At 39.8% G+C, this 13,731-nt stretch overlaps 1 protein-coding gene across 4 annotated transcripts in view; it reads right to left on the bottom strand.

Annotated features, from left to right (window-relative positions):
• The window catches only part of MYO1B (myosin IB), a 98,613-nt gene extending 87,392 nt beyond the window's left edge, over nucleotides 1-11,221 (bottom strand). For all 4 annotated transcript variants that reach the window (XM_026091722.1, XM_026091725.1, XM_026091723.1 and 1 more), the window contains exon 1: nucleotides 11,087-11,221. In XM_026091722.1, coding sequence (XP_025947507.1) covers nucleotides 11,087-11,221 — 135 coding nt within the window. The remainder of the gene's footprint in view (nucleotides 1-11,086) is intronic.
• Between the last annotated feature and the right edge of the window lie 2,510 nt (nucleotides 11,222-13,731).

Genomic DNA, 13,731 nt, shown 5'->3' with positions numbered 1-13,731 from the left:
GGAGACCGTACAGTAGCACCCCAGGGACTAAAGAGATCTTTCATTTTCCCAGTTTAAGGAAAAAAATGAAACCCCAGAGGAATGGCCTCATGATGATGAAAGCACAGAATGCAGTCAGGAGATCTTGATTTCTTTCTTGGCTTTGCCATGGTCTTTTTATGCGAGTTTGGACAAGATTTGCTACCATCTCAAGTTTTTCTAACTAGAGACTTTGGATAATATTCCTTCCTCTATATTTTTACTTTACTGCAATAGCTCACAAAGGCAAACTCTGCCTTCCTTGTGTATTTGTCCAGAATCCAAAACAACAGGACTCTAACTTGTAGCTTATCAGTGAACCAGTCATGCAGAATGGCGACATTGTAATGCATAAACTTTTCATCTGTGGAAAACAGCATTCAAATTTCTATTAGGTCAAATGCAATACCTTCTGCATTTGCCACCAATAAGCTCCAGGCAACTCGCTTTTGTTAAATAAAGAGTTTAAGACCTTGACTAGGAAGAAAATTCTGAATCACAAATCAACTGGAGAAGTTACATACGGAGGTCATCTGTGTCACCTTGCTCTGACTACTGCTGGAGATAAAATTTCTAACATACCTTTACCTACAACTTCTAAGACATCTTTGTGCCTAATTTTTTTTCCCCTAGGATTGAAAGCAGATGCAGCAGCTTGGGGCAAGCTGTTACTGTTAGCAGTGTCAGCTGAGAGGCAGCAAAAACCCTGGCAGAGCCCAGTGAAAGCCCAGGAGCACCTGTGCAGCCGGGAAGCACACAAGCTGAGTGCAAACCTACTCACCAGGAAGAGGAAATAGAGGCCAACTCTAGAAGGGGAGCTTTTAGAAGACCCCTAATAAAGCTCATGGGAGAATGTGTCACATATGGGAAAGCAGCATAGTAATAAAGCTATTTTTTCCCCTGGCAAAGTTAGCCTTACAATACCCTGAGGGCCCAGAAGAGAGGCGACTGCAGCTGCAGGAGCCAGGGAACGTTATCAGCAACAGTTACGGCTGCAGAACAGGCACTGTAGAGCTGGGGCTATCATCACAGCACGCTTTGTATCTTTAAAAGCTTTTCTGGATCTGCAGCCTCCTCTGCAAAGCAACTTTCTGTACAGTTTAAAACCATTCTAAAGCATTAAGCAGTTACACAAATTTGCTGCACCCCTCCTGGAAGCGCGCTGCACGTCACACGTGGCAGCTCTGCCATGAACAAGCCCCTGCCTCTCACCCGCAGCAACCTGTGACATTGCAAAATCGCTGCTGCACACACGTCAGCGCCTGCTGGAAAACGCACAAGTGCTACGGTACCCTGTGACTGTGCTAGGAGAAGTGTGCAAAGCTGAGCACAACACGGTTGCTCTACTTTATTATTATTTTAAACACTGTAGCACACAAACACAAAGAAATGCTGGTAAAATAAGATTGCTAATGTGGATACTGAAGTCTCCCATTTATGCAGACCAATTCTAATAGCTCAGATCCCTGTAAAGCACATTTCTTTAGTACTGATCAGGCTCAAATGTACTGGGTCCCTTTGATTCTGAACAGTTTCAGATCACTCCACTAAAACAATTCATTGAAACTGGAGACATTAAAGTAAGATCAAAGGAATATCTGACTAGATTTTATTGGAACAAATCCAGAACTAAGGCTCAGAGTGTATTTTTCCCTTAATGTGACATAGGCAAGAGTATATTTCTGACACTCCTTGTCATTTGTATTTGCCTTAACTACTACAGTTCTTGATCTTGCCAGCTCATCAGCACATATGCTGCTGCATGCACAGGAGGCCAAAGCCCAGGAGGTTGCAGGCACACAAGAAGCCTGTACTTACATGTTCTCAGTTTTATGAACTATCCCAAATTCAAACAGAACCTGTCAAGTTTAACGCTATAATGTTACTCCATAATGAAGTTTCTCATTTTAATAAATATTAGTAACTGAATCAATATCATATTMACACACCATTTTTTATTTGAAGAATCATGCAGAGTGCTCAAATTTGGTTCTCATTATTGCTGGTCACAATAAACAGATGCGCTCTGCTTCTGGTCCATTGTGTTTTCCAAGCCTGAAAGGCCTGCAGAGTTGCAAGATACTATGTGTAAAAAGTATGAAGAAAACATTAACAGTAACAAAACATCTTAGATCATTACTACTATTTCTGGGACTCTGCTTTATTGTATTACCGTGTATCGCAGTGTAGGCATTTTTATTGTTTGGTGGAGAGAGATGGGCAGGGTACTTGAAAAACACAAATAAACAACCAGGATTTCACCCTTTAATATTCCAGGGTTTGCCTGCACTGTCTCATGACAGCACCCACAAAATAAACCATCTGTGATCCCAGCCGTGCAGCTGCAGTTTGCGCTGAGCCAGTCCTAGGCTAATACTCCACATGCTCCACAGGGCACGTTAGTTTGGGCTTCACATAGCACTAGTGCAGAAACAAGGCTACACAGCCTTCAGCAAGCTGAGAGCATGTGCTGAGCTTCCCCATACCATCTGCAAGAGGCTGCAAAGGCACAACCCCAGGATCTTAAAGAGCAGCAATTAGCGGAAAAAACAGGAACTAACAAAGTTTGATTTCCTTGAACAGGTGCTTCGGTGTGGATTTTCCTATCTCCAGTAAGGGCTGGGCCTGCACTGCACCACAAGGACCCTAATCCTGTTCGCAAAAGTAACTTCTGTGCTTTGACTCCTCTCACTAGCATTTCCCCACAAATAGAGCATCACTGCAAAGCTCCTGACCAGCTCTAAAGAGGCCACAATAATCAGTGAGATGCTACAGATAAGAAAGACTGTTTCCACCTCCCCTGCTGGAAGGCAAGCCAAAGCTAAAAATTTACTTTTCCAAAGTCTAGCCTGCAGTAAACTGAAAATACAAACCAGACCCTTGTACTTAGCCTTACCCTCTCGCTATATGGAGAAACCCCTTCACCTCTCCTACTCCTTGATACTGCTGAATATTTTTCACTGTAGTTTGGATGGAGTCCTTTCTAATTATGCTTGTACGAGTGAAGAAATATGATACTGGATATCTGAAGAAACAAAACTTATTCCCCATGATGATTAAAATGTTCTTGCTAAAGACCACCGTCCTTCTGCACATTGCATTTTAGCTCCAGAAACATACTGAGCAAAGTTGGTATGTTGTAGTAGGACAAACCCAACACCTGTAAGTTAGCATACTTGCTTAAGGCAGTTATTAACTATGACAGGCAGCCTTGTAAAACCTGGACAGGACAAGACTCTACAGAAGAAAACTACATAGAAGAGCACTGAAGAAGGCAGAACTTGGGAAGAGAAAGAAAATCAGACAAAGGAAGGAAACCGTGCGTCAACAGCTCAAGGAAAAACATCTTTTCCCTAGAGGAGACAAAATTAATTGTAAGCACATAGCACAGTCCTGTACCAAATGTGGTGATGGCTGACATAATGCCTCAAGAAACAAAGCTGAAACAAGTAACACAAAGGCAGAATGGCACATCTACGTCACAAAGCAAACAAGTTATGACACACACAACCTACGACAAAAAGGATAACAAAATTGCTAAAATATGCTTCATTATGTGTTTGATTTGGCAAGCTGCTGTGAAAACAACAGTCTGAACAAGCTAAGGATAACCTGCACCAACCAGGATCAAGCCCTTAATCGTACTGCAACCTATTTTAGATCCAGGCCCTGCAGTAACAAGGGAGCATTTTCCAGAGGCAGATACACACACGACAAGTTGAAGCAAGTCCTTAAGGAGGATGCATGTGTACACATTATCAGGTTTCACTTCTAAGTCTCTTGAGGGCACAAAATTCTCTCTGCTGCAAGGTGAATATTACTGCTCAGCTTGCAATCAGTGTGACAGACTCTAATGTTGCTGTTAATGAAGCAGATTAATCATCTCAGTCATCCACCTCTCTGGCTACCGTTGGATATTTTTATACAAACAAACAAAATTTCTGCATAGGATGGATTATAAATGAAACCCCTGAAGTGACTGCCAGGGAAGTCAAACCAAAGAAGATGCGAGAAATTTTAAAGGAAAGCATTTAAATACATCAGAACGTCAATGTTTGCTAACTTTTGAAAAGATAAAGACTTGTTTTCATAAGCAAACAGTAACTGGAGACTGGATAGCGTCTGTGCCAAGAATCTCTTGTATCAATGCGAACAAGAAACAATTGGTGAAAACATTAGAGAGAAAGAGAGCGCGAGTGCTCATTCCAAAACATTTCATTTTTTTCTGTACAAGAAGAGTGGGGGAAAGAAAAGCCTACCACTGTGCTGCAACCAAGGCTGGTTTATGTTCTTCAGAGCAAGAACTATGTTTTTAAACTACTTGGATATTTTGCTTCTATTTCTCTTTCTTACCCATCTTTCATTAATCTTCCTTTTGTGTTTTTGTTTCATATAAAGTGCACTGAAACCACTAGTAAATGCCCAAAACGGCCCCATCACCTCAGCAAGAAACACACAAAACATTCTTGGGCAGAGCCAACACCAGAACAGAAGCTGGGGCCCTACGGGAGGAATTTCTTGACCACCCTCCCTCTTTTTCCCCAAGTGTCACACCAAGGAGACAAAAGAAGGGGTGTAGGGAAGGGGAAGTCCCCTATGCATAGCCCAAAACATTCATACTATTTTCTGTGATCCTTAGTGATGCTTTCTTACTTCCTTATGCAAATATTGCATATGGCACTAGAAATAAATGCCTCAAATGCTACATTCAGCATAGTGCGCACCACATTCAGCCGTACAGAAAGCAAAAGGACACAAAGCAATACCTTGAGATAAGTAATTCTCTGCCCATGAAGCACTTGAAGGTTAATAATACCCAACCTGTTTGCTGTAAAAATCTTTACTCCTAACTCCAGCCAAGTTATAAAGCTTGTTTTTCCACAGTGGGCTATATGAAGGACCAAAGGACCAAACAGGATTTCTAACTCGACACCGAGCAAAGCAAGATTTATAGGGAGACAGAATACTTTTTATTAGAGCAGAAGATAGCTCTGGAAAAGCAGTGTGCCTTGAGCACACAAACCCTTCTTCGCATCTGAAACAGGAGCAGCAGGCTTCCAGGCCCTCGCCTGTGGCAGCTGCAACAATATTATTACTATAACTCGGTAGTTTCCCTCCGAGAGGGAAACTGTTGAGGCACTGCTGGGAAAATCGTTTCGACTGACAAAGGCCTCCCCCGAGGGAGGAAGAGAAGAAGATCTGAGGAAAACCGGGTCCCCTGGGCAGCCATCAGGGAACAGCAAGTGCATCACTAAAGAGTTATGTGCGCAGACCAAGAGCTGCTTTGCTCCAACTATTCAATAATCTTTCATTTTAAGAAAGCTATTTGGTCGCTACATTGCCAAGCTCCCAAAAGGAAGAGCAAGGGTCCGAGTTGGACTTGCTGGATAAACACAGGCAAATACATAAAGGTACTGCAGAGCAGAGCCAGGCCTAGCAGGGACACAGACTCTTCCGCTTGTTGCCATAGGCATAGCGAAGGCACAGGCCTGCTAAATACAGGTACGCCCGCGGGCACCCTGCAGCTCTGCCGTGCTTGGAACGGCAGGGATGGATTACAGGAGATTGATCGGAAACCGGTTAGCTCCTGGAGCTGAGCAGGCACATGTCACGCAGGGGGCTTCTCACTCGAAAGAGAGTGCTCAGCACTTTCTCAATTTTACACTAACCAGTTTGGGATCCTGGACACTGAATTTTCTCTTTCCCCAAACAAACAACACTTCCAAAATTATTCTTAGTCAGGAATGTGGGAGAGCGCTTCAAAACCTGCAGAGGGATTCAACCTACCCTTAAAAACAAGGTGTCAAAGCCCGACAGGGTTACGCTGACATCAGAGAGTAATGACAATGAGAATAAAATTGAAATTCAATAGCCGCTATGATCACGTTACAGTGCAGATTTCCCCAGGAAGCAGTATTCATGTATTCCAGCGCCCCAGGACTCTCTTCTCTATAACAGCGACAGAGTTATAGAGAGGGATGGGCATACAAGGCAAAGTTAGACCACGCCAGCTGCCCTCATTCTTACAATTCTCTGTTTTCCACCCTCCTTTTCCAAACGTAACACCTAGAATATCGGGCATGAGTGCAGCAGGAACAAAGTCACCACGCTAGGCAGCAATGCAGCAAACGCTGCATATTGTTAGGTGGCTGAGAAAGGGGTCATCAGTAATACAAATACAGTTGAGTAAAGTTAAATCGGAAACAAAAAGGCTACCTTTAAAATGTCAAAACAATGAAGATCAACAGGAAGCACCTCAGACTGTGAAATAAGCACACCACAAAGGTCAAGCCCCCAGAAGGCAGTCACAAGGATGCCACCCCAAACAGCTAATGCTGAGTTATTATCCTGGAATGCCAAATATTTAATATTTGAGTGATAAAACAACATGTGTTCAGTACCGTAAGACTGTTCCTGCCCAAAGCAGCCCACAAACTCCACACACAGAAAATACAAATTAAACACTGATATCAGAGAAAGATTCTATTTTGTTACAAGAACAAAAGGCAAACAAACATTTTGTTGTAAGGAACAAAATGTTGACTTTGCAAATTTCGAAGACTTCAAGAATCAACACAACTGTGGAGAAAAATGTGCAGGGCAGCAGAATAACACAGTATCTGACCTCTCAAGACTGACTCCCGTGAGCCTGTGCACGAGTCTTCCCTCCAGACTCCTCACACCTCGCTTACCACTTCCACGCTTCTGACCACAAAACAGCTTCAGCACAATAACCAACGTGAAGCGTATACCACTGTTTAGCCATACCTCCACCGCTCATGAATCACTGTAACCGTACAGACAGTTGCCCACTCCCATTTGCTGCTATTCCAGAATATAAAGGAAAAATGACTGCTGAGTAGGATAGGCCGATTATACTTTAGCCAATGTATCAACTTAAAAAAAAAAAAAAAAAAAAAACACAGAGGGAGTTCAACAGAATGAGACTAATTTCACATAAATTCCGCAGTGACCGGCCATTTGATTTTCATTAATGTATTTGAAATTTTCCATGCAGTCTGTAGGGCACACATTTTAACCATACAAACTGTTCCCGGGAACCTTCAGATAATCAATATGATGTTTTTCCTATTTGCCAACTGCATTGGCCATGAAACACATTTTACTTTGTAAAGTTAAAGCAGCTCTCATAGGATTTTGTTACTGATATTTACAGAAAAGAACTTTTGCAAAAAGAAGTGAATTTTATCATGAAAAATTTAAGAGTTGCAAAAACAATATAATAAACAATTACAGCTTTTTAATGAAGTTTCCTTACTCAGACATACCTCAGACGTTTCCAGACATGACTAAACTCCAAGATTCCCATTTCCAATTAACACAAGCAAGTTACCCAGGGAGCCCTTCCCCCAAAGCCACTCAGCACCAGATTACTGCAGAATCCGATGGTCTTTAGTAGAACATCTGGCCTAACTCCAGCTCCACTAGCCTTCATGCTTGTTTTTATAGGCACAGCCTCCAGCTTTGCACTCTGGTATTCAAACTAACACCCAAGTCCATTAAACTTTCCATCAAGCGCACATAAAAATGAACAACAGGTAATCAAGCTATAGCCTGTTCTCTAACTGTTAGGAGAACACTTATTTCCCTGTTTGCACCATGGCACATGACAATTTTGAAACACTGATTCTTACAGCTTTTTTTGATAGCTTAATTATCAATTTGTATTTTGATATCTACATCAGTATCAGACCAATCAGTCTACACACCAACTTTTCAGCCTAATAAAGCATTTCAAACATAGCCAGAAAATAGAGGTGCAGTTCCCCCTTTCTTGTTCCTGAACTCTGCAGCACTCCTAAGGATTTGAAAGAAACTATTTTTCAGGCACTGTAGCCTGTATCAGAGCCATCCCAGAAAATGAACCTTAGCTGGTTTTCTTGAAGGGCTTACAGCAATCATGTCCCGGACGGTATATGCACACCAGGAGATCCACAGCTGAACGCTATTGCACACAGAACTCTCACAGGGAAGAGCTAGAGTTTCAAAGGGGAAAATGGAGCTGGCACTAGGATTGCCAACATTAAACATCCAACATCAGACATAACTAATGTGAAAGAGATTAGAAGAGACAAAAATTCTATTATTTTCTGCTGGAATGAGCCCATTTATCTTGTCATCCTTGGCTACGGAGAGAGGTTTGGCACTGTTGAAGGCTTGATCCGAATCACACATTTACCTRTGAAGACTGGCTAACATGATGATGCAACGTCTGGCCAACTTTAAAGCATTTTCAAAGCCATCAGTGTTACAGGTCTCATTCCTCACAACAAACCTTTTTGAACATTACAACCTTGCAGCTCTGTTTTAAACTGACATATGTTGCACAGACACAGCTGTCAGTCAGAAGACTGCTTAAAAACTGATGTTGAACAAGCCTTGGTTGACTGCTGTAGAAAACTTTCAACCCACGCACGTGACTTCAGTTTGACTTAGCTTTTTAGACTTGACGCAATTTTTGATGGTACCTACACTTAGACACTGATGTAAAGGGTGAACTTAAAGCCACAGCTGAACCACGAAAGGACAAATCTATTCCTGTTGCTCTCTGAAAGGATCTTGAGGGCTTTGTAACTTGCTAGAACTAAAGAAATCTGCAGTCTTTGTTAAGCTCTAACAGTAGCTCTTTAATAGTCTAATTTGGCTTCCCCATAATAACATGCAAACTAGAGATTTTATATGGTAAAACAAACATTACTTCCAGATGTAACAACAGCTTCACTGTGCTCATCTAGGTCTAAAAACAAAAGTGCAAAATGTACTTTTCCTGAGTGAGGTTTGGGGAAAAGAGAATGGGTAGCGATAAGGAAAGGGAGAGAACAGTTTGCACTTGAAAATTAGCACATGGTTGTTGCAATGAGCACCCTTCTAATTGTTACATATTTTAGGAGACTTTTAAAGCAGTAACAGTGGCATAAAATTTGGAGGGCAGCAGCAGAAGTCAACTGATATGGAACCAAGATAATATTCCTTGAATGATTTGGTAAATAAAACAATGAAGCATCACAAATCAAATAACGTGCCTACTTGGTAACCGTATGTGGCATGGACCTAAACAGCTACTCTTTGTACTGCTGATGAACTAAATGTTGTAATTCCTGCAATGACCTGCAATACAGGCAATGATTCTGCCTTTACAATGTGGATTCACAAACAGTACATGTAAGACCTAAAAGGAAAAAAAAAAAGTCACATGATCAACAAAGCTGGAGATAAAAAGAGTAAGTGATAGGGCAGAAAGCTAAAAGGGAATGATTCAGCTAAAGAAAAAAAAAGACCACCAGAAGAAAAAAATCCTTTGTTTTTGGCAGCACACCAAACTTCTCAGCAGAGTGTGTTTAAGTATCAGACTTTCCCACCTGCAAGGCAAAGGATCCTACATTGCTAGAGAAAAGTGACACCTTGTATCACCTGCCAAAGCACATAATACAACTAATTACATGGCACTTCAGTGCCAGCAACAGCAGAATTTGAATCTCAAGGAACCACATGCTTCAATGTCACTGTCTCAAAGAACTGTGTTTGAACATGGTTGTCAAACAGCATATAATAGATGATAAAAATAAAAGAGATTATTCATTTGTCATTCAAACTGATTTCTTTCAAGAAAAAGCTGCTTTGTTTAAATGAAATAAAAACATGTAATTAAATATTTTGCAGTCTATAGCAGTTTACATAAAAATTCTTGCAAACTCCACTCCCAGATGGTTCCTAGGAATCCTTTTAAAGAGACTGCACAGTCTAGGGTACACTCACGGAATAGGTGTGTATCTTTAACACTTTAAATAAAACTTTTACATATAACTCAAGCATTAGACAAGGTAGTAGTGTCCTCCTAAATCTGCAGGCAAACAGCTTCCTTTCCAATGTCTATGGGTTAACAGAAGGGAATAGACTAAGCTGTATATTGCCACACTAATGTCTACAGAAAGGGTAACCTGGATGTTTGAGTAGGAATAGGATCCTGGAAGAAAGATGCAGCAGAGAATGAATCTCAGAGGTACAAAAGCACAGACTATAACAAAATAAAAACAAAAAAGGATAGTGGAAGCTAACAGAAAAATAACATGGATTCTCCTATTTTGGAGGATAGAAAGGAAAAAGTATAATGAAACCATGAAGGTCAGAATGCTTAAGGAAGAAGGAGAAAAAAAAAACACTAAAAATTAAAAGGCAGGGGGAGTGACTTAATATTAAATACAGAACACGTTATTTGATTATAATAAGCTGCAGACAAAATTGTTTACAGATCACAGCTAGACCCCAGCTTAAACATTTCAGCTTTACTTGGAAAGAATGTCTTTCACCACAGTATTGAAAAGTCTCCACAAATCATTAAGTTCACACAACCTCAGCAGTATAATAGGTACAATACTATGAACATTTTAACAAAATTGGAACAAAGAGAGAGATGAAATAGGAAGTGAAAGACTTAACTGGGATCACAATTTGCCTCTTCATTCGCAGCCTGTGTTTTAACTGTCAGTCCACGTGCTCTCTAACTGATTATCATTCAGAGATCAATATGCCTGAAGGTTTTGAATGCTCTCACGTTTATCCAAGCTCATTGTTATCAGTTTCAAATCAAACCATTCCAGTAAACGTATCTTACTTACAAATCAAAGGTAATAGCAGTTAAGCTAGCCCTAGCAGATAACATTCCAAGCATACGCTGTTTATACATCAGCCTTCTCTAAAATCCCAAAGACCCTTCCCTGGAAACAGCTTATTTGTAACTACATCCTCCTCTGACAACAGAAGTATCAAAACTACCGTCATCATCAGTTCTGGAACTGCTTCTTATGAAAATCTGAGATCCACCATCAGATGAAGTTATGCAATGGAGAAAAGCAAAAAGGAAAAATATCCCAGATGGAAAAGATCAGATGCAAGCAGTATAATATGGGGAGGACTACAGTACAAATAAGGTTTAAAATGTCTCTAATTGTGTTTAAGTATATGGTCTATGTATATCCTTATAAATACATATATTTTAAGAATGATAATACAGCTCCTCATAGAATGTTATTGTTCAACATATACTCACATATACTTCATTGTGATCAAAGCGTTTTTTCAGATTATTGATGAATGAATCTTCATTGAGTGGCTCCAGAAGAACCATATCTCCTACCCCTATCATGTTGTCTAAAAGCGACATCTTGGCCTCCATTTTGGCCATTTTTTCCTGCAAAGAAAGAAAGAAAGAAAGAAGAAAAAAAAAGAGCAAAGTTAGCTAAAAATTATTCTAATTATTCACAGGTATTATCCAGTAATATTATTCAAGGTCACACACACACACAAAAAACTATCAAATGACATTTCTTTAAAATAATTGTCCAGCAGAACATTCTAAAATCTACTTAGGTAATCTACACAGTTCAAAAGACTGAACTTCTGACATTTGAAAATGCCTAGGAAACAGCATAAAATAGGAATGTAGATTCTCATGGGCACCACATACAGATTTTTTGAATAACTTCGACATAAGTTCAAGTGTAATCAAACTCAAGTTTCTCAAGAGTTTCATCAACACCTCGGTGCTCCGCTATTAGTGTCTCAAATTAATATTTGGATTTATCAATATCCTAACCTGAATTTTCTTCTCGCCCTTACCCCATTTCTCCAACTCATTCAACTTTTAAATGGAAAACAACTAACTGAACTCACTCAGAGACAAATAGCATTACTTTCTCTTAATTCACTAATACTGTACTCTAGAGTGCCTAAATTCTGGTACAGTACTGCTCTTGTTTACAACAGGCCAGCAAATTATTTTCTTTCCTCACCAGACTTGATCAAGTTACGGAGGAATAGATTTATTTGCAATTTTATTGCCTAAGAGAGCATTCAATCAGACAACAGCAGTCCAACTAACAAACAAAGATTCTGTATCTATATAACTGGAGTGCCCGAGGGAGAAGCTGGGCTTAAACAGAGGAAGAGGATCAAACAAAGTAACTGATTCTTATTAAAAAAAAAAAGTAATCCAAACAAAGGAGTCAAGGTCGGGCCAAAACTCAACACTCGATCTTCCTAGCCTTTTACCCTTCCAATCCAAATTTTAGAAAAGGTTAACGAAGCCCTTTTAAGAACTCTAGGTATACAGTTACTATTTTCAGCTTTTACAAGATTGAAAAATGAACATACTAACAGTGGCCGCATGCAAACTGTGAACCAGAGGTGAGTGAACAACTTTGCCGACAACATAATCCAAGAACAAGTATTCTGACGATGGCACAGCTACAGCCGTACAAAACAACGGCTGAACTTTACCCATCTGTTGTAATCTCTTAGCTGAAGTGCTGTCTGTGCTCTCTGTATTGCTGCAGCATATTTAATTCTGCATATTTTTTCTCATTTTTTAAAATGTCTTTGAACAGTTTTTAATTAATACAATCAACGTTAAGTTGCTGTAGTAGCTATTCATCAGAAAGCTATTTTTAAACAGCTGAAACTTTTTATCTCTTGTTTGTGTTCACAGCCACTGCATTACTAAATACTACTTGATTTTTGAGCAATGGGTGACATTTACGGTATATTAGACCAAGACTTAAGTCATCTTTGATGTTTTTCCAAATTCAATGAAGAAAAGTGCAGCTCCACAGGCAGCTAATGGAAATGATATTAGCAAGTTCCTCAACCTGAATCAAGCCTGGGAATTATTAGAAATCCACATGGAAATCCAAAGACAGCGATGAACTATGGTAACCAACCAACGCTGAGTCAACTCTGCTAAACAAACAAAAGAGCATTTGTTTTGAACACTGGATAAAGATTTTTGTAGAGAAATAGACTTTTGTTCACCTCTGTGAATCACAAAAAAGTATTTTAAATCTCTACAAAATCATTTTAGAGGTATCACTTCAAATATTGCATCCCAGTAAGACAAATCCTTCAAACTATTACTCTTGTTTCAGTGACCTATTAACTTCCCATACAGTCACTAAAGTTCAAATAATTTTTGATGGCTGGAAAAAAAAAAGAAAGAAAAAAGAAAGTCCTCCTCATGTCTGGAACTTATTAAAAATAGAGTTTTTAGCCAAAAAAAAAAGCTAACATAAAAATCCTAATACGGTCAACTGCAACCTAGAATTTAAATTCTAGCTAGTATAACCTCATCTACCATGACGCAATTACATGCAACCTACCACGCTCAGTGCATCACTGCTCTGGAATTCAGAGACCAAGAGCAGCCAATGCCTGCTATTCACCAAAGTCTATTCACCAGAATATTCGTGAGTTCCCAAACTCAGTGGCACATGTTACAGAAGAGGTGCACAGAGACACCCTCTCTACTAGTCAAAGCTGGACCAGAAAGTTGCATACAAATACCAATTTATCGATATATTTGAGAAATTCAATTTTATGGTCAAAGGTTGATTTTCAACTTGTTTTTTCACAATTTGCATCGTACTATGGTAAATTATTACTATGAACTTACAGGTTGGAAAATATTGCAAACATAGGTGGTGATAAAATAGGACAATATGCCTAGTCAACTTAGTTTAACACTGCATTTTCAAAGCTATTTACAATAGCTTACCCTTTGCAAAATACCCCTTAAAGATTGCCCCATATATCAATGTATGATTCAGGAATATTCTGCAATCCAAATGCTGATAGCCATCACTTTGGTGGAATCCAGGCATAATCCTTATTCTGGTTTAGCTAACAACAAAGAAAAATCTG

This window comes from Apteryx rowi, unplaced genomic scaffold (assembly GCF_003343035.1).
Source record: "Apteryx rowi isolate R43461 unplaced genomic scaffold, aptRow1 scaffold_92, whole genome shotgun sequence".
Taxonomy (NCBI): domain Eukaryota; kingdom Metazoa; phylum Chordata; class Aves; order Apterygiformes; family Apterygidae; genus Apteryx; species Apteryx rowi.
Note: the sequence above shows the minus strand (reverse complement) of the source record. Positions and strands in the feature narration are given on the sequence as shown.